At 43.0% G+C, this 18,748-nt stretch overlaps 1 protein-coding gene across 7 annotated transcripts in view; it reads left to right on the forward strand.

The window, feature by feature from the left end:
* LOC119167780 (PHD finger protein 12) overlaps window positions 1-18,748 on the forward strand; it is a 381,633-nt gene that overhangs the window by 354,510 nt on the left and 8,375 nt on the right. For 5 of the 7 annotated variants that reach the window (XM_075891055.1, XM_075891049.1, XM_075891050.1 and 2 more), the window contains one exon: window positions 4,221-4,355. The exons of 1 other annotated variant lie outside the window; for it this stretch is intronic. In XM_075891055.1, the coding sequence (XP_075747170.1) occupies window positions 4,221-4,355 (135 nt within the window). Of the gene's footprint in view, window positions 1-4,220; window positions 4,356-8,095; window positions 8,222-18,748 lie in introns of those variants that run through there. One more of the 7 variants, XM_075891054.1, reaches the window with a different exon arrangement.

Genomic DNA, 18,748 nt, shown 5'->3' on the forward strand with positions numbered 1-18,748 from the left:
GTTCGAGTCGTTTGATATTCATGTGAATATTTGAAGTGCCTGATATTTGCAAATTGCCGCTCTTCTCACTTTTTTTTCCCTTCTGAATTCAAGCAGAGATTAAAATCACTTCCTTTTTCTATTGTTACCACTCAGGACCAAGCACTGCTCATATCTGCAGTTTCAGAACACTTTATAGTGTAGCTTTAAAGTGATGGGCTCTCCATAATATTGTAATTTACTCTGTTTGCTTCTCTGTAATTTTTATGGTATTCAGTTCTGTACTTAAATCATACCCACCACCCTTTATTACACTCAGTATCCTGAAATATATGAATAGACAACTACCTAATAAGTGAAAGAATGAAAAATTCTTCATTGTCTTGTTAAAGGGGCATACGGCATGTGCCCAAGTTCTGCGAGTGGTGATGGTGTGCGGAGTTATGGAAAGTTATCGGATGCTGTATGCTCTTGCCATGTCCACGCATGTGATTCGTCAGCGAAAGGCACATGGCAGGTGGTTCGAGCGGTCATAGAAAAACTCAGAAAAAAAAAACAGCATTGCCTTGTGCAGCGCCAATTGAAGAAGGTTGAAGGAGTCAAGGTCGCTCTCGCGGCAAAAGCGCTAGTAATCCAGATCTCAAGGTAACAGCATGAGAGTGCCGAGAAGCAGCCATCGTCCTCGGTGGACACTGAGAGATGCTTTGCGGATCAGCAGCACCTCGTAACAGCAACAGCTCTCTGGACACATGCCACTTTTCACCTTCTTAACAAGACAGTTGCAACACTAGACAGTCCTCGGAGTGCCACATCAGTTTGGCGGGGTGATATTAATGAGGCACTGAAGGTGCAGTTAGGCCTAACCTGCCAAGACCCACAATGACCCTGTTACAAGCAGTCGAGACAAGTGAATTTGTCAGGCAGGTGCTGATGTATGGTAATTGGACAACTGCTTCCTGAATGTCTGCCTACGACTTTTAGCTCTCCTGGCCGTTTTGATAATGGTACCTATACCAAAATTGATATGCCATAACATGACTGTATGATGAGCATAACTGATTAGTCATAACTTGAAAATTATGACATGTGTGTCATAAATGTCATGATTTATATTTCACGATCTTGCTACTTTTGCAGTGGTTTCGTTCACATGACATAATGCAAAACTGGTATGATATGACATGACTGCATGGCGAACATAGGTGACTGACGTAATGTAGAAATCATGGCATGCATGTGATATAAGTTATGATGTAAGCCACGCTCATGGTGCGCTCGCAATCGTTTCGCTAGCTTTGCATATACCAAATTTGGTATTACGGGACGTGAATGGACGACGAAGGTAAATGACACATTCAAACATGATAATCATGGCACGCGTGTCATATAAAACATGACATGCTACGCTTATAGCGTGCTCGCGGCCGTTTCACGAGCTCCACGGATACGAAATTTGGTGCTATAGGACGTGAATGGATGACAAAGGTATATCACAGGTGCAAATGTGATAATGATGAGATGCATGTCATGTAAGAACATGACAACATACCACGCTCCTGATGCCCTCGCGGCCGTTTTGCTAGTTTCACATACCGTATTTATGTGCATAATTTGCGCACCCCTAATATTTTGCCAGCTTTACTGAAAAAAAATCGACTAGCATATTTCGCCTTCCATGACTCGCTTGAGCTAGCTCCCCAGCGTGCGCACATTTGGACTTGTCAATGCTTCAGCCGGTTGCGCGCTTCGTCGAGCAAATGAGCACAGTCCAACAGGCTGTCAGTGCGAAGTCTTTTCTTCCGAAGACTCCCCCGAACTAGAGTCCCTAGAAAACCGCACCCAAACAGAGTCCTGTTGACGGTTCGCTGGGACTCCTGGAGCGTTTGCCTCCCCTTACCTCTACCACCGTGATAATGGCGAAAATGCACGTGAGGCATGGACGACTTTCTGCATCGGAGGTGTACGAGGGCCTGTCGCACCAACTGTTGCCTTGATTCTCTGCGTCCACGCTGCAACGTAGGCTTGGTCAATTTCAGAAGTTTAGGTTTTGTCATCCGGCCAACACGTTTTGACAGTTTCCTTGCGATGCATTACAGTAATCATATATACGGTGAAATTGAAGTGCGCTGTTATAAATTCCGCTGAAGAAAACAGGAAGCGTGTAGTCGCATAGCACTTAAAAGGGACGTACTTCAATGTGACGACCGGCATGATCGGTGCGCGAGAAAACAGAAAAGTGCACGCTTGCTAATACAAGATTCCTGCCTTTATAGGAAGCCTTTTAAATTGTATGTAGATGCTTATTTTTTCTGGTATTGCTGTGTCGTAGAACCTAGTTTCTCCCGCCATTGATGAAACAGCTTCAAGAAAATGGGGCTTTGGAGCACGCTCGACGAAACCGTGGACGATGCGCTTAAGAAGGGTGGTGGCAGCAGCCGCGGTGATGATTTCTAATCAGACATCTTGATCAGTGATTCTTGCTACTCCGCGCGTGACCGGATATGATTGATTAAAGTATGCACGAATTATTTCGAAATTCACAATTATGCTTTGTTTGTGCTCCAACTTATATATTTTTTTTAAATGTATATACTGTGTGCGTTAGGACTGCGACACAATATTTCGTATGGGCTCACGAAATCCCCGCGTAATTTGCGCACCCCCTCCTCGGACTCCAGAATCACGAGAAGAAGTGTGCACATTATGTGAGTAAATACAGTATATCAAATTTAGTATTACGTGGCATAAATGGACGACAAAAGTAAATGACACATTCAAACATGATAATCATGACGTGTGTGTAATGTAAAACATGACTACATGCTATGCTCATAGTGTGCTCGCGGCTGTTTCACTTGCTTCACGTATACCAAATTTGGTATTATGTGACAGGAATGGACGACGAACACAAATGTCAGGCGCAAACATGATAATCATCAGATGGAATCGCGCTGCCAGATTCATCATCTCACAATACAGTTCTCGCTTAAGTATTACTAGTGTCAAACTATCCCTCAACCTCCCTCCTCTAGAAATTCGCCGCAAGGTCACTCGGCTCTGCCTTCTGCACAAACTATTCCATAATTTCCCGTCGCAACGCAATACCGTTCTTCTACCTCCCGCCCGTTCATCGCGTCACCTCTTTAACTCCCTATGTTTACAGCGCTTACATGGTTCAACTAACGCTTTCAATAAATCATTTTTACCTACTGCCATTGAAGACTGGAATAACCTGCCTGAATCCTAGTGCACGAACAAAACCCCTTAAAATTTAAACAGCTAATCACAAATCACTTGATATGTTAGTTTATTTACAATTATTGCCGTTTTCTTCCACGTATGTGTATATTTCTCCTTCTGTTGACATTATTTTTTATCATGTAGTTCACTTTTGATTATGCTTTGTAACATTGACAATCATGCATCTGTTGAATTGTGTTTTTGCCTCCCCCTTATGTAATACCCCGCAAGGGGCCTTTAAGGGTTCAATAAATGACAGTGACAAGTGATGTCTGGCTTAATTTACGTCCCCCTAGTAACGTTGTGCTGATTTTAAGGTGACATATTAAGCTTCCTCATTCGTGCTTTGCATATCATTGACTCCCACTGTACATGGGATTTGCCAATTTTTTGTTTGTCATTTTGTTCCAAGATAGAATTGTGTTTGCTTTGCTACCTACCACTCCTGTCTCTCTCTCAATTTCATTCAGTGCAAATGCTCGTGAGATAATCGTGACATCCATGCTGTACTTCTTACTCCAAAGTCTCAATTACTTAGTTTTATTATCTAATCTTCCTCCAGTAAATAAATATATCACTGTTCCAAATTACAGGCTGCTGTTGTGATCGTATGCATTGAAATTAATTTAAATTTACTATTCATCTCTATCTATATTCACTTGCTACTAGCAACACATCCAGAGAATGCCTTTACCTAAAAGTTAGGCTTTAATGCTTACGCATAAAAAAACTGAAAGCTAGACCTGGTCTTCTCATTTATGCTTTTGTTAACCATCCCTAAGGCAAGGCTGACTGGTACGTTGTAAGCGACTAGTTGATATGCAGATGTGATGCATACAAATGATTGCAATCGTTCTCATGTCCCGTAGCTAAAGAAAGAAAACTGGCATGCACACACACATGACAAGAAAGTTAGCAGAAGGCTTTTTTGAGCAAAATGGGTTTCTTAGTTAATAGGCCCAGAGAATGAAAATCCACAAACATAGGTTTATTGTCTGCAGATTGGCAAGCACTACGAGCTGCTAAACTATAGTGAGCATGGCACCACTGTCGACAATGTGCTGTACTCGTGTGACTTCTCTGACAAGCGGCTGCAAGCAACCTCAACTCCAGCCACGCTGGCTGCCCCTCGGCCCGTGAGTGTGAAAACAGTGCTGCTGACAAATTTGGTTTTCATTTCTCAATTGTTACTTGTGCCTTGTTAATAATTAATGATATAATTAGTACATCTTTCAAATTAGCTTTATTCTCACATGGCTGACATCAGATCCGTCACTGAGCAAGAAGCCTATGACACTTTTAATGCACTAACTATAAACTATTGCCATCGTCCGGTGGAGTGTTCATAAATGTGGCAAATTATAATAAATGTTAGTAAATGCACATTTATATCAGAGTTTGTTCCTGAGCTCAATCTATTCAGCCATACTTTGGCTGTAGACATGTAGTTGTAGGATTTAAACATAAACGTATTTTACAGAGATCTGTCTGGCTAGATAAATTGTACAAATAAACAGACTCTCCAGCCTCATTTAGTCTTTGACCTTACATTTCGAGACTCATTTGGTCTCTTCTTTTGTGGGTGAATGTCCGGCTGACTCTGAAGCTAGCACTTTTTTTTAGTGCTTGTCTCCCTCTCTGCCATCATTTTTGTTACAGCATGGTTTTCTTCATTAATTCTGAAGACTATGTACAGAGGGGTTCACTGTTAAAGGGAACACAGGAGCGCGTGTCGTCTGCTCGGCGCCACGCCGTCTGGCTGCGGCAGCTAGTTTCACGCAGGAACAGTGAGCGCTGTGGGCGGTGCCCATTTGTAGTCTCCTACAGTTGCGATCGCGCACCAGATCCCCGCGAAGACAGCCGTCTCGCACATTGAAATTCGTCTGCAGATTGCATGGCCATGTCCACATAAAAAGCTGTGGCAAAGCTTAAAGGAAACTAGATTATGTGAAATACTGCCTGACTGATATTTTTGGTGGTTAAACAAGCATGACTTTTTCTTTACAGAAGTCTTTTTTTTTTTAAGTGTGTTTACTTGTGAAGTACATATTTCATGCGCACTGATGCAGATTCGAGCTGCTGCAGTGTCAAGCTGATGGATAAATTTACAAGCGCCTTTAGCTGGCTCCATCAGAAAGCTTTCTCTAAGCAGGCCATTCTTTATCTAACGAGAAGGCAACTGAAAGATGGCAATCTTGCTGATGTGTCTCGTGATATTTATCTCATTATAGATCATTCCCATCATTTTCCTTTCATCTTGAGAGAAAGCAACTATTTTTAAAGTTTTGCGACTTCGGCCGCGCTTCAGCTCATCGCAAAGCGTGGCCGCAACTGTAGCAGACGACAAACGAGCACCGCCGACAGTGCTCACTGCTTCTGTGCTAAACTAGTTGCCGCAGCCGGCTGGTGGTGGCGCCGAGCAGACGACACGCGCTCCGGTGTTCCCTTCAACAGTGGACCCCTCTGTACATACATGCCCGACAGGTTTCTGTGGCTAATATTTCCGGGTGTCGTTTTGATATGCCAAGTTTTGGTGCTACTGCCTTCTGCTTTGATGATTTGGGCAGGATGGAAGTTGATGTGATATACCATCTTCTTGCTGTGTGTTGCAAAATCATGTTGTGCTGCATTGATTCTATGTACATTGCTTCAAATATGGCAACTCTAAAACGACAAAGACTCTCACAGAACACAGCGAGAAGATCAATCATCAAATCAGTTTTGATGCCGCTCATATCAGTGAAATGGAAGGTAGCCGCATCATAACACAATTCTTAGAATTTTGGCATATCCAAATGTCACCTGCAAATAGTAACCTCTCGACTGGGAGACTGCTGAGCATGGTTGTACATGGTCTTTGGAACTAATGGAGAAAACTATGCTGTAACAAAAGTCACCATGAAAAGAGAGACAACCACTTGACAAAAGCACTAGCTTTATCCCAGGTTTGCTCGCTCATAAAATGCCAGATAAATTTAAATTTGACAAGAGGACGACTGCCGCCATAGCTCAGTTGGTAGAGCATTATTTGGAAGTTGCAGTCCGTGCTGGTGGCAAGTTCTATTTTTGTTTAGATTACTTTCTACAAATCTATAAAATAAGTACTACAGTTTACTTGAAGGACTAAGGATAAAAAGACTCTCTAAGCACGTCTAGTCTGCGTTTTTTTTTTATTCAAAAACTGGCCCAACATTTCGAGACCCGTTCAGTTTATTTTTGAGGGGTTGAATGTCTGGCTAGCCTCAAAGCTAGCGTTGTTGAGGGTTTATCTCCTTCTCTGTCATTCTCCCCATCGCTCTTATCACTTTCAACCAGTTAATGTTGACCTTGCGGAGTGCTCAAGTACATGGTCTCCAAAACCAATGGAGAAAACGCATTGACAAGAGTGGCGCGGACAACTACGAAGGGGAGAGAGACTAACACTGAAGAATGCAAGCTTTACAGCCAGTCGCCCTCGGAAGAAGAGACCAAACTGGTTTCGAAAGAAGTGGCTAGATTGAAAAACAAATATAGATACTTGGCTGGAGAGCTTTTTAATTCTTATAATTTTGCCCAGCTAGGTTTCTGTCAACTTTGAACTTAAAACATTAATGTCCTCTGTACCGTTTGGCTTCATTATTTGTTGGTTTTTATTTGTAATCACTGCAGTATCTCAGTGCAATATTGCAGAATATCCTGAGTGCTCTAGTCCTCGATGCATACATAACTGCGGCAGATTTTGTTGATTAAAAGTAATGAAAAGTTTCTTTGCAGGCCCATTGCCGGGAACATTTTTTCGGGGGAGGGGCCCATTTGTTGGAAGTCTTAAAAAACTCATACTTTTTATTACTTGTCCTTGGTAAAACAGCCCCCTTTATTAAAATTTCGGAAGGAAGTCCGCTATAAGCCTGGTTTTTTTGTAATGTATCTCATTTTATGACAGATTTGTTCAATTTGTCAATTGCCAAAGGCGAAATTTCTTACGACTAGCGTTTCGCACACATCACTCCCATTCACAAAAAAAGGTGATCATTTATTTCTGAACAACTATCGTTTCACATTTATTACAAGCACATGTTGTAAGTTGTTGGAGCATGTCATTTAAAAATAACTTATCGATTCTCTTGAATAGAGCATTGCGTTATCGCCATTTTAGCGCGGTTTTAGAAAGAACTTGTCTACAGTTTACACAGCTTGCAGCAAAAGTACATGATTTTTCACATATCCTTGATACAGCTAGATAAGCCTTGTTTCTGGACTTTATGAAGGCATTCGATAAGGTGCCTGCCTCATGGGAAGTCATCGCAGAACATAGAATATTGCGTTGTTTCGTAAAATATTGTTAAATGGATTGGTGCCTACCTTCGAGACAGGCAGCAATTTGTACAAGTTTTGGGCCAAACCTCAGAACTGTTGTGTCGGACTTCTGAAATGCCCCAGGGAAGTGTTTTAATACCTTTGCTGTTTTTAATTTATGTTAATGATTTAGCAGACCTAATAATTGTGCTTGCATTCAACTCCTTGTAGATGACTGCATTGTTTTTAAAGAAATTTGTTTTCTGAATGATTATCTACTTTTACAAAAAAACCTACAGGCTGTTGGGGAGTGGTGCATTCGATGGGGCATGGAGTTACTCCATTGTGTACGTCCCCACACAGCTAGGAAGACTAGACAAGCCCACAGAAGTGCACTTGCCCCACTTTTCGCTAAAAAATTATCGCATGAATACAGCTTTTTTCCTTAGAGCTGTGTCCGAATGGAATGCTTTGCCCTCCAGTGTCGTTGATGCTAAAACTTTGTATGCGAACTGGAAAATCTTTATTATGTATCATGATTGTACTTGAAATTTTTCTTGCATTCCTATTTTTCTCATTGTCTTTTTTATTTTTATTTCAGCTGTGATTGCAATGTTTTTCTTGTTCTTTTCTTTATTCTGCATTCAATGTACAACCCCTCCTGCATGGAACACATGGTGGTCTCCAGTATTGCTAAATAAATAAATAAATAATGTTTGTAAGTATATCTTTCGAATGCAGTGGTGTGAAAATGCTAAAGCTGCCTCGAAAATGGTTGCCTCATTATTCAAAACCTCTTTAAATAGTATTTTTTTCATTTTGGTATCCCATTCGGTGGCATATTTACTGTAGTTATTTGAATATAAGCCAATAGTTTTTTTCAAATTTTTTTGTATCACACTCCAGGGTCAACTTAGAATCGAGTATTTTGAAAAATGGGCCATCTTTCATTGAGAATAGGGGTGCACAACTAGTGCCACCTAGACAGTAGTGTAGCAGTTAGTAGCCGAGCCAAAACCTGGCTTAAGTGTATAGTTTCCTCAAATTAACTAAAGGGGACTGTGGCGCTGCAATCGCTCAGCGACCATGGGAATTATGGGTACGTTGTGGATTTGCCTAGTCTTTGTTCTTGGGGGCAGTGAACTCACTTGTGGCTTCGTTTATTGCTATGTTTGGGTTCTGTTTTGAAGGAAAGAACAAACTTTTTCTCACTTTGTGACCCGATTCGAAGTTGTAAGCTTGAAATATTACGGTGGTGGAGTGTAACTGCTGAACATTTGCGAATGGTTCTTTCGTGACAAAGCAGCTCTAAGCCATGCGAAGCCAGAGCAAACGCAAAGTACCAAGACTAGGCAAATTTATGTCATACCCATAATTCCCATGCTCGCTTAAGCGCCATGCGTTGCAGCCCCTATAGACACTAGTGCCAGAGTTTTCTCTAGTGTACACTTTCGAAACTTTATGGGTTTAAGTACACACATGAGGCCACCGTTTTGATCCTTGTGCCGAGTGTTGAGTTGAGTCTTTCATCATTTCTCCAAAGCACTGTGCCGTGTCGCCTTTTGGCAGACAGAAATTAGGTGCCTTCTTTCTTTCTTCAAGAACCACTACTACCACCACCACCATTTGTAGTCGCGCTCGAATGGTCCGTGTGTGGCATAGCTTAATGGCGCCAAAGAGGTGGTGTCATTATAGTGTCACTTATAAAAAGAAAGTTGTCCTAGCCGCGGAGTTGTCCAACGTTCAAGCCAGGCAGGACTTTAGAGGGTACAAAAAAAATGTGCGTAGCTGGAGAAATTGCTGCTGCAGCGTGGAGTGACATCCTAAGAACTTTTATTGTGCGCTCTTTTAAGAAGTGCAGCATATCCAATGCACTTTTTTGGCACTGAGGATTGCGCACTGTTTGAAAACAGTGACAAAGAAATCAGTGATGAGGAAAGCAGCGACGATGAGTCAGAATGAACACAGCATCGGAAAACACAGCATCCTTCATGATGCAAATAACTAGAAGCAGCGTGGCAAAAAAAAAAAAAAAAAAGCCACGCTACAATCCACATAACATAGGACTAGCAGCTGTATGTTTCTCGAGTTAGACGAAGAAAGTGCTTACAGCGCAAACAACAGCAAGAGACAGAAGAGACGAGAACAGGGCATTCTGTTCTCGTCTCTTCTATTCCCTCCTGTCGTTTGCCCTGTAAGCACTTTTTTCGTTTACCATGCAGCACCAACAAGCCCAATCAAGCACTTTGTTAAAGTTTCTTGAGTTATTTGCATCATGAACCAACTGCTTTGTTTCATCTTTTAAGTTCAATAAATATCGTCTCTTTGTGAACGCAGTCTTCTCTGTTTCAGTCGGCCTACATTCGAGGTAATTCTTTTCTTTTGGGCTTCGGACTTTCGGAGGGCCAGCTTAGAATCAGAGTCAGCCTAGATTCGAGTAAATATGTTAACTCAGCTTCTAAAATTCAAAATTTGCACACGCTTAGAAAATGGGAAGCAGCACAAAACACAGGACAGTGACATAAGTGAACCAAGTGCTGACTTGCTACCAAAGCTTTATTCCATGCGAAGGGAGCATATATATTGTAGACATACTGAAGCACACAGGCTTTTAAAACAAACCTATTTATAGAGCAAACCTGTGCTGGCAAGTTAAGGTAACTGTAGAAAGGACTGCGAGTCAACGAACTTTAAAGAAATCCGAAAAAACCTCTTCTTTTTCTTCAACGGAAGGCCTGAGGGCGTGGCGCATGTGAGGTGTGTCTGGCCAGGTGCTCATGCCACTAGGTCTCTGCGTGGCATAGTGAAAAGTGCTCTATTTGAATGCGGCCAATATGTCGCAGCAATGCACCCAAGGATTATGAAAGGATGTGAGAGAGAGAAAAAACGGTGACAAGGTATCTGTTAACGATTCTGTGTAGTCATATAAAAATTGAAAAAGCTATCACCCACATGAAAGACATGCAAGTTCCCTGGTGAGAAGTGCTATGAACAGCACACTCACACATATGTATATCACCTTTTTTGTCAGTGCGACAGGCTTTCTATATGTATCTCATGTGCCCGTCGTTCACCATAGCTGCCTAATATTCTGCCCTGATTAATCATAGTGTCACGAGGTTGTAACGTCGATGAAGGAAGCAGACTGTAGGTTGAAGATTAGACTGTTTATTTGGCCGAACTTGTGGCCTGTCAACGAAAAGTCAATTTACACCAATACAGACTAGCACTGATGGCGGCGAACTGAGCATCGGCTGTTGATCTACTGACAAGCAATGACACTCGCCGGCATTTGTACATGTTCCATCGAATATTCCAGCGCTATCACTAGCAGCAACGTAAGTTCCAGAAGAATGCGTAATGTTTTCATTAGGTGCGTAATCGCATTGGAAGGTTCTACGATTATCTCAATGGTTCTTTATTGAATAGGCGTGGTTTATTCAATGCGGCAATAAGGAACTTGAGAAAGGAGCGTGGCATTTCCCCCCCCCCCTCTGAAAAAGCATCGTCTCAATTCTTGAAACAGAACACTTCAAGAATAATAAAGCACAATGATAGAGAAACAAGAACAAAGAATACAGTTCTTGATTTCTTTCACGCGCATGAGAAGGCTTGATGCACACAACATGAACGACTTCAGGTCACACACCTCGCCATCGAGACTTCGTATCTCCGTCGGGGACAACCTCGTACTCTAGTGTATCGAGATGTCGAACTACCTTGTACAGTCTGAAGTATTCTCGCAGAGTTTTTCGCTCAGTCCACGTCGGCGAATCAGCGTCCATACTGAAACGCGGTCGCCGAGCTGGTATTCCACGAAGCTTCGTTGAAGATTGTAATGGCGGCTGTCTGTTGTCTGTTGGTTTTTGATGCGGAGACAGACTAGTTGCGAGCTCCTTTGGCACGCTGATGAAAGACAGTCACGTTGATGTTTTCTTCGTTGCTGACATTGAGTAACATGGTGTTGGGCGTCGTGGACGGGCTGTTTCCTACACCAACTTAAACGATGTCATTTGCATTTTTTCTTGCATGGCAATGTTGTACGCTAAGGTGACAAACGGAAGAATCGCATGTCACACCTTGTGTTCGAGGTCGACGTAATTGGCCAGCATATCGGCGATGGTCTTTTAAGACACTCGTTGAGGCCATTGGTTTGTGGATGGTAGACAGTGGCGGTGGCTTGTCTAGCTGTACCTCAGGATCGCCTGAGTTAGGTTCACCGTAAAGGCCATACCTTTGCCTGTAATGAGGACCTCTGGAGCTTCGTGATGCAGGACAATGTTTTTATCGAAGAACTTCACTACCTCGGCGGCGATGCTTTTGGGCATGGCCCTTGTCCCAGCGTAGCGTGGGAGGTAGTCAGTAGCTACAACGATTCATTTCTTACCTGAATTCAACATTGGAAACGGCCCAAGTAATTTCATATCGATATGCTGTAATGGCTAGCGATGTGGCTTGATTAGCTGGGGAAGTCCCGCTGGCCTAGTCAGCGGTGTCTTTCATCCCTGACAGTCTCAGCAGGTCCTGACGTAACAAGTGGCATCGGCGGCAAGTCATGGCCAGTAGTATTTTTCCTGTATTCTGCCGTGCGTACAGGAAACACCGAGGTGTCCAGCCGTTGGGTTGTCATGTAGGGCCTCAAAGACTTCTGGTCTCACTGCTGAAGAAACCACGAGAAGGTGTTTGCCTCGAAGGGGTGTGAAGTTCTTTTTTAAGGGGAGAGGCTACTTGAAGACACTTTTTTTTTATCATTCACCCTAGAGCAATGAAACTTGAGCTGTTTATGGAATTTTTATGATGATTTCAAATATATAATTAGTTTTCTTGCAAGTTACACATAGCTCTGCAACATGGCAATGTGAAAACCTTAACCCTTTTGCCCCCCCACCCCTCTTTTCATCCCTAAAATTCTGTAATTTTTTATCATTCATAGTTCATAATACCTAAATAAAGTGTAGAGTGCAAATAACTAATTAGGAAGCACATACAAAATATGTAATACACGTGTAAAATATTACAGGTAAAAAGTCCATATTTCTCCTACCCTAGTAACGGTACACATACAATTCTTTATTATACAGTAAAATATAGAAATTTAAACTAGATAATTGCATTTGTCATATTTTGGAAAATATTTGTGCAATATTTCATGCAGATCCGAGCACTAGAAGTGCCCGAAAAAGGAGGGGCACATCGGAAAAAAATGGCTAAATTAGTGTTTTGAGAAAAACCAGATTTAAAGTTAAAATTGAGTTTTTATTTATGAAAGATATCATTAAATGAAATGAAATTTGCCCACCAAAAAGAACAATCCTTCTTGTAGGGGCCACTGCGACTAAAATACGCCAGCACCATTAGTTTGTCCCTCTCGGCTTTTTCGAGCCGACTCCTCACAGACATTTTGCTCACAGACGGGGCCATGAAATGCTTGCCAAACTTCCGCTTCATCTGGCAGAGCTTTGTGCCAACTGCAAGCTCGGAAGAAGTTCGACAGGGCTGCGAAATCCAAACCAAGTCCAGTGTTATGCCCTTTTGCAGCCATGTTTGTGCCACATACTGTCGTACATAATGACAATGTCATCCCTGCTAAGTTCTCTCACTGCGAGCTCTTTCGACCTCGCAAGATTGGCGCTGACGTCATCCATTGCCGCATCATGAATTTTCCGGCCGACGGGTGTGAATAACTTTTGATGCATTGGCTTTTGCAAGCCAACAAATGAACTGCTGCAAATCGGACCAGCTGCTGGTAGCCTATTCCTACAGAGCACGCCGCACAATGGCTTTGCCTTCACTTGCGAGTAATGCCTTTTTTCATTCATAACGAAGATAATCACACGAGAAAAGCATTGTTCAGCTGTGCTGCTCGACAAGACATGGACCCCGCAAATAAGTTTCACATCACATACAGACGCACAGCGGCCAATGGCGGTCCCTGATTCGTACCATGTGATAAGCCAGTCGCGGTGCTCGAAAAACGTGCAGAAGAGTGTTTCTTTTTATTATTTATTTCGTTGCATCAGTGAGAGAAACTGTTGTTATTTGAAGAGTGAGGCTCGACTCTTCGACTCATGCAATTGAACAATGGCGAGCGGCGGCGCATTATTCGCGGCAAGGTGCTCGAAGACTCCACACTTTTGACCTTTTAACAGGCACCTTGTGCTCTTAAGATGCAATTTGAAAGCATTTCCAGTTAAGTCTCGACCTGTATTATTGTTTTCGTAACAGTAGAGGTACTAATCTTATCAAAACATGCTAAAATAAAAAATCTGTAATTTTGAAAAAAAAACTCGCATTTTTCGACCCGCATCTCCCCTTAAGAGAACTCCGTTTCACAGAAAGAACAACTCCAGTCCTCGCTTGAAAATCTTCTGAACAGTGAAGCTGTCACCCTCAAGATATTCCAAAAGGCTCCTGAGTTCTGGGTCAGCTCGCTGTCGCTCGGGGAAGTTGTCGGCAGTTATCGTTCCCAAGAAGCCGTAGTCATCCAGGTCCTCGAGTGGCGGTTCGTCGACGGTGGCATGCGAGAGGCAGTTGATGTCGGAGAGTTTTCTTCCTGACTCGTAAGTGACGATCACATCAAATTCTTGAAGTCTGACGCTCAAACGTGTGAGGCGACCCAAAGGGTTTTTCAACTTAGCTAGCCAACACAAGGCGTGGTGGTCGCTCACAACTTTGAAAGTCCTGTCGTAGAGGTAGGGGCGAAACTTCGATGTAGCCCGCATGTTGGCAAGACACTCCTTTCTTGTCATGGCTGTAATTGCATCGCATGGTTCTACGATAATCTCGATGGTTCATTAGTCAATAGGCATGGTTGCGCAAGGCAGGTCATACACGTGAAATTCGGAGATAAAAAAACTTGAGAAAGGAGCGTGGCAATGATATGACAACCACATAAAGAGCTGTGCATGGCTAGGCAACTTTCAACAATACCCTTCATCAGATTGCGGTGTTTTCTAAGGTGGTAACTTAGACACTGTCATGCTATGTTTGATCAGATCAGAATAATAAACTGCTGTGGTGAACAACGAGCGTATGATGTACTTCTAAAAAACCAATTCTATTGAAAAAAAGGTGATATGTGCATGAGTGTGCTGTCAATAGCACTTCTCATCGAGTAATTTGTGTATCTTTTATGTAGATGATGGCTCTTTTGTTTGCCATTTGACTACACACAGTTGTTAACACAACTTTGTCTCTATGCATGTTTCACTATGTTCCTGGTTTCCTTGAATATGTACCCACCATCCCAGATAAGCACTCCAGTTTCCCATACAGTTGGCTGCGCATGAAGCCTTTGATCACATGCACTTTCAAGCTTGGTGTTAGTTTACTCAGCTCTTCAATTTTCTCATGTATTATCACGTGGGCCAAAGGTACGCACAAAAGACTCTTGTGTGGTCATAGGTGTGGCCAAAGTAATGACAGCCCTCGTGTACCACGTCATGGAACGAGTATTGTGGTTCTTGGGAACGCATCAAATATATTTTTGTTACCACTATCTGAAAAAGACTTTTTCGGTCTTGATATCAAAGGGGTGGCTTTTCAGTAACGTTTCAAAGCAGTGTGACTTCAAGGGAAAACAGTTAGCAACGTACTAGTAGCAAATCAGTGATTTTCTCATGGTGCGCATCAGCAACGATGAGGTGAACTGTCATCCAGTGGCCTTGTTAGCGATTTCTGTGATTCTGAAGATGCAGAGCTCGCAAATTCAGGAACTTTCTTCACACATTGACATAATGTCAATTGCAGTGCAGCTGGCCAGCAGATGCTCAGCGATGAAAACTTTAACATCAAAATGTAGTCGATCCCAGATATATAAATCTCAAATATATTGAATTATTGAATATATCAAACCATTAAAAAATTCCCCTGAATTTCCCATGCAAAAATATGGAACTGGTGCTCTCGTATATCGAACTTCCGCACAGTGGGACATTCGCTATATTGAACGTTGTGCCGCACTGAAGCCCAGAAAGTGCATTTCTCCTAGTAAATATCGATTGATATGTGGGGTTTAACGTCCCAAAACCACCATATGATTATGAGAGACGCCGTAGTGGAGGACTCCGGAAATTTCGACCACCTGGGGTTCTTTAACGTGCACCCAAATCTGAGCACACGGGCCTACAACTTTTCGTCCTCCATCGGAAATGCAGCCGCCGCAGCCGGGATGCGATCCCGCAACTGGCGGGTCAGCAGCCGAGTACCTTAGCCATTAGACCACCGCGGCGGCGCTCCTAGTAAATATCGATCAATTTTCGGGCTCATACTAACAATTTATTATTCCCTTGCGTGCACAGTTGATGAAAAGGCGGTATTATTTCAGCGCGCTGATCTTGTTCCTTGCACGGCGCTTGCGAGTGCACCGGTATGTTTGATGCGCGATCGGTAGGCTTTAACGCGCATTTGTAGTGTTTTTCAAAAAGGCTGATTACGGAGAACACCAAAATGAGAATGCAAAGTAATCTCGTTGCAATGTTCGCATTCCCTTGTTCTTTAGCACACAATGGCACACGAGCCTGAAAAGCATGGCCTTTGAGATGTGCAACCTCGTGACGTAATTTTGGTGTTTTAAGTTTTAAAATGCGCATCTCAGAGGCTACACTTTTTCTAGAATCTCGCATGAAAGCATCTGAAAGCAGCAGCTGCCAGCTACAAAGGCACAAGTGACATCGATAGTGGGAACTCGACGTCTTTTGTGTCTTATGAACTTATGTACTTCTCGCCTCGTTTCTGATAAATCCTCATTCGGAAGTTCAACTGAACGTTGACCCGCACGCTGCGATGAAAATCATGACTGGTGCTTGGAGCGACGCCAAGTAAAGCACCATCGTAAACTTTCCTTGCGGGCCAGGTGACCACTTCAGGTGCGTCATGACCGGGTACCTTGGTGGATTCTGCAACTTATCAGCGTTTCCAGGCACCATCTCGGAGAATGCCCGACTTATCGGTGTAGATGACAACGTAGCTGTTTCTGACTGCATCGATCGTGAAATTATGGCTGCCATGTCCGGTGCCGCAGAAGTGTAACCGTGCTGCTATGAATATGCCATCGCTGCCGCTGCTAACTAACCCTTTGCCACGCTACAAAGCTTGCATCAGCGATCTACGTCAACCAACACTGCTGAGGCCGAATGAACTGAATTCACTTATTTGAAAAGTTTCAGTGATATTGAGGATGAGTGAAACTTGACCGTGCACAAGAAGCAAGACAAGTTTACTGACTGTTTTTATGCGAAATTAAGGGGGGTAACTTACAGTTCACACTTGTTCTTCATTATACTGTGAGCGAATCGTTATGTTAGTGCTTGTAATGATTTCCGAGGCTTGAAATGCTTTATTTTAGGCCTTAAATACACACTTTGTATTTTAAATTAACGATATATCGAAATATTTCGCGATCCCCTTAGAGTTCCATATATCTGGAATCGACTGTAAAATGTTTCATGCGTGTTTCCCTGTGTGAAGAGTGTTGACACTGCATGCCAAGAAAATGAAATATGTCCCTTTCGCTATATCTTCAAATCACGTCAATAGTAGTACTTTAAAGGGACCCACAACCAATTTTTATGGTACCAGTTTTCTTGAGTGCAATCTAAAGCTTACCTGTCAGTGCTTGTAATCACGGAATGGTAACGTGGAAAACACTGTAGAACATTTGTAATCAAAATTTTTCAAATCGCGATAGCTATTATACGCCAGTGTAACGCCAGGAGTGAGGAAAAGTGAAGCTCTAAGTACAAGCAGGTATTGTTGTGTTTGTCAAGCCTGCAGTCCCGTGACCACTTCTTTCTAGCGTGCTAAATTACATTACAAGAGTTACAGCACTTTCTCGGGGCTGCAGCACTTTCTCGGGGCTTCTTATGCAAGTACTTCTGGCCGTGCACGGGTAGTTTTTCTGACTTTAGGCAAGTCCAGCCAAGACAAGTCTTCGAAAACGAAATGGCTCGTTTACACGTGATCGACAATTCACGCATAGTAGTTCACGTTCGGCCGTAGTTGGTCGGCTTCGATGTCATCGCTTGACAACTCGAGTGAGTTAGAGGAACGAATTCTGGCTCGCATGCGAGCGCAAAATTAGGACCACTACCAAGTAGCGCCAGAGCGACATGCTTCGACGGATGACAGCGGTAGAACGGTGTTCTAGAAGAATAGTAGCGGTAGCGACAAATCCGACGCACCATCACCATCGCCACCAACAGCAGCACGCATAAAGTGGTAGCGATTCTCAGCAGAGCAGTATGTGGACGGCGTTTTGCGTGCCACAGCGATCGCATTCACAGGCTCGCGTGCATCATCCAACGCGCCCGACGCAACAAGAATCGAGCTACTCTGAAAACGCCACGCGGCCGCGTGCATGTGCAACTGCACTCGTTCTTCTGCAAAGGCCACGAAAGCAGTGCCACTTTCCATGGTCTACATCTTGTAATCCACATAGAAACAAATTAAATTGAAAACATACATATTTGAAATTAGAGCCCTTGTTCCGATGCAATTTAAATAATCACAGCAAAGACATTAGGACTTCATACTTGTGGTTCATAGCTCTTGCACTAGGGGCGCATACCGGTTTTTGTTACTTTTGAACGCGATTTAAAAATATAAATACTACTCAGATAGCAAAACGTATGCTCTTGCACGCCACCATGATTCACGCTCTTTTTCTTTCAACTGTATTCTGGCCAGTTGTGGGTCCCTATAACAAGACACTGGAGTGTTGATCAAAAAAATAGTTGATCTTTCACCAAACACACCTACAGTTTTTCTAGGTCTAGAAAAGCTACTGATGGCTATTTGGTATCAAGATAGTTTGTATTCACCCGCTCAGTAACTCAGTATATGTTCACTGTCCTTGTGCAGCCAGAGTTTAATTCATTGTTCACAACGGCATTCTTGTAGATTTCACGTAGACTACAGATACAGACGCACACTGTCACTATACCGAGCTGTTGAGTCAAGTCATACGTGAGCATGCACAAACAGCACAACTGCTGACACTGCTCATTTCTGTAGTGACCAGTAGGCTGTATTCTGGAGTTGTTTACTATGGTTTCAGATTTCTGTTCTTTTTTTTTCTATGGTTGTCCTGAAGAACATCTGCGGAGATGTTTGATATAGTAATACCCCTGTCACACGGGCACCCGCGAAGACCATTTAACTCCATCATCCTTACGACAATGAAGATGCGGTCCGTGTCACGCGGCCATCCTTACGCAAACGAAGGTAAACGGAGAATTTCGCAAAAGACGTTCAA

The sequence above is a fragment of the Rhipicephalus microplus genome, chromosome 3 (genome assembly GCF_043290135.1).
Source record: "Rhipicephalus microplus isolate Deutch F79 chromosome 3, USDA_Rmic, whole genome shotgun sequence".
Classification (NCBI taxonomy): domain Eukaryota; kingdom Metazoa; phylum Arthropoda; class Arachnida; order Ixodida; family Ixodidae; genus Rhipicephalus; species Rhipicephalus microplus.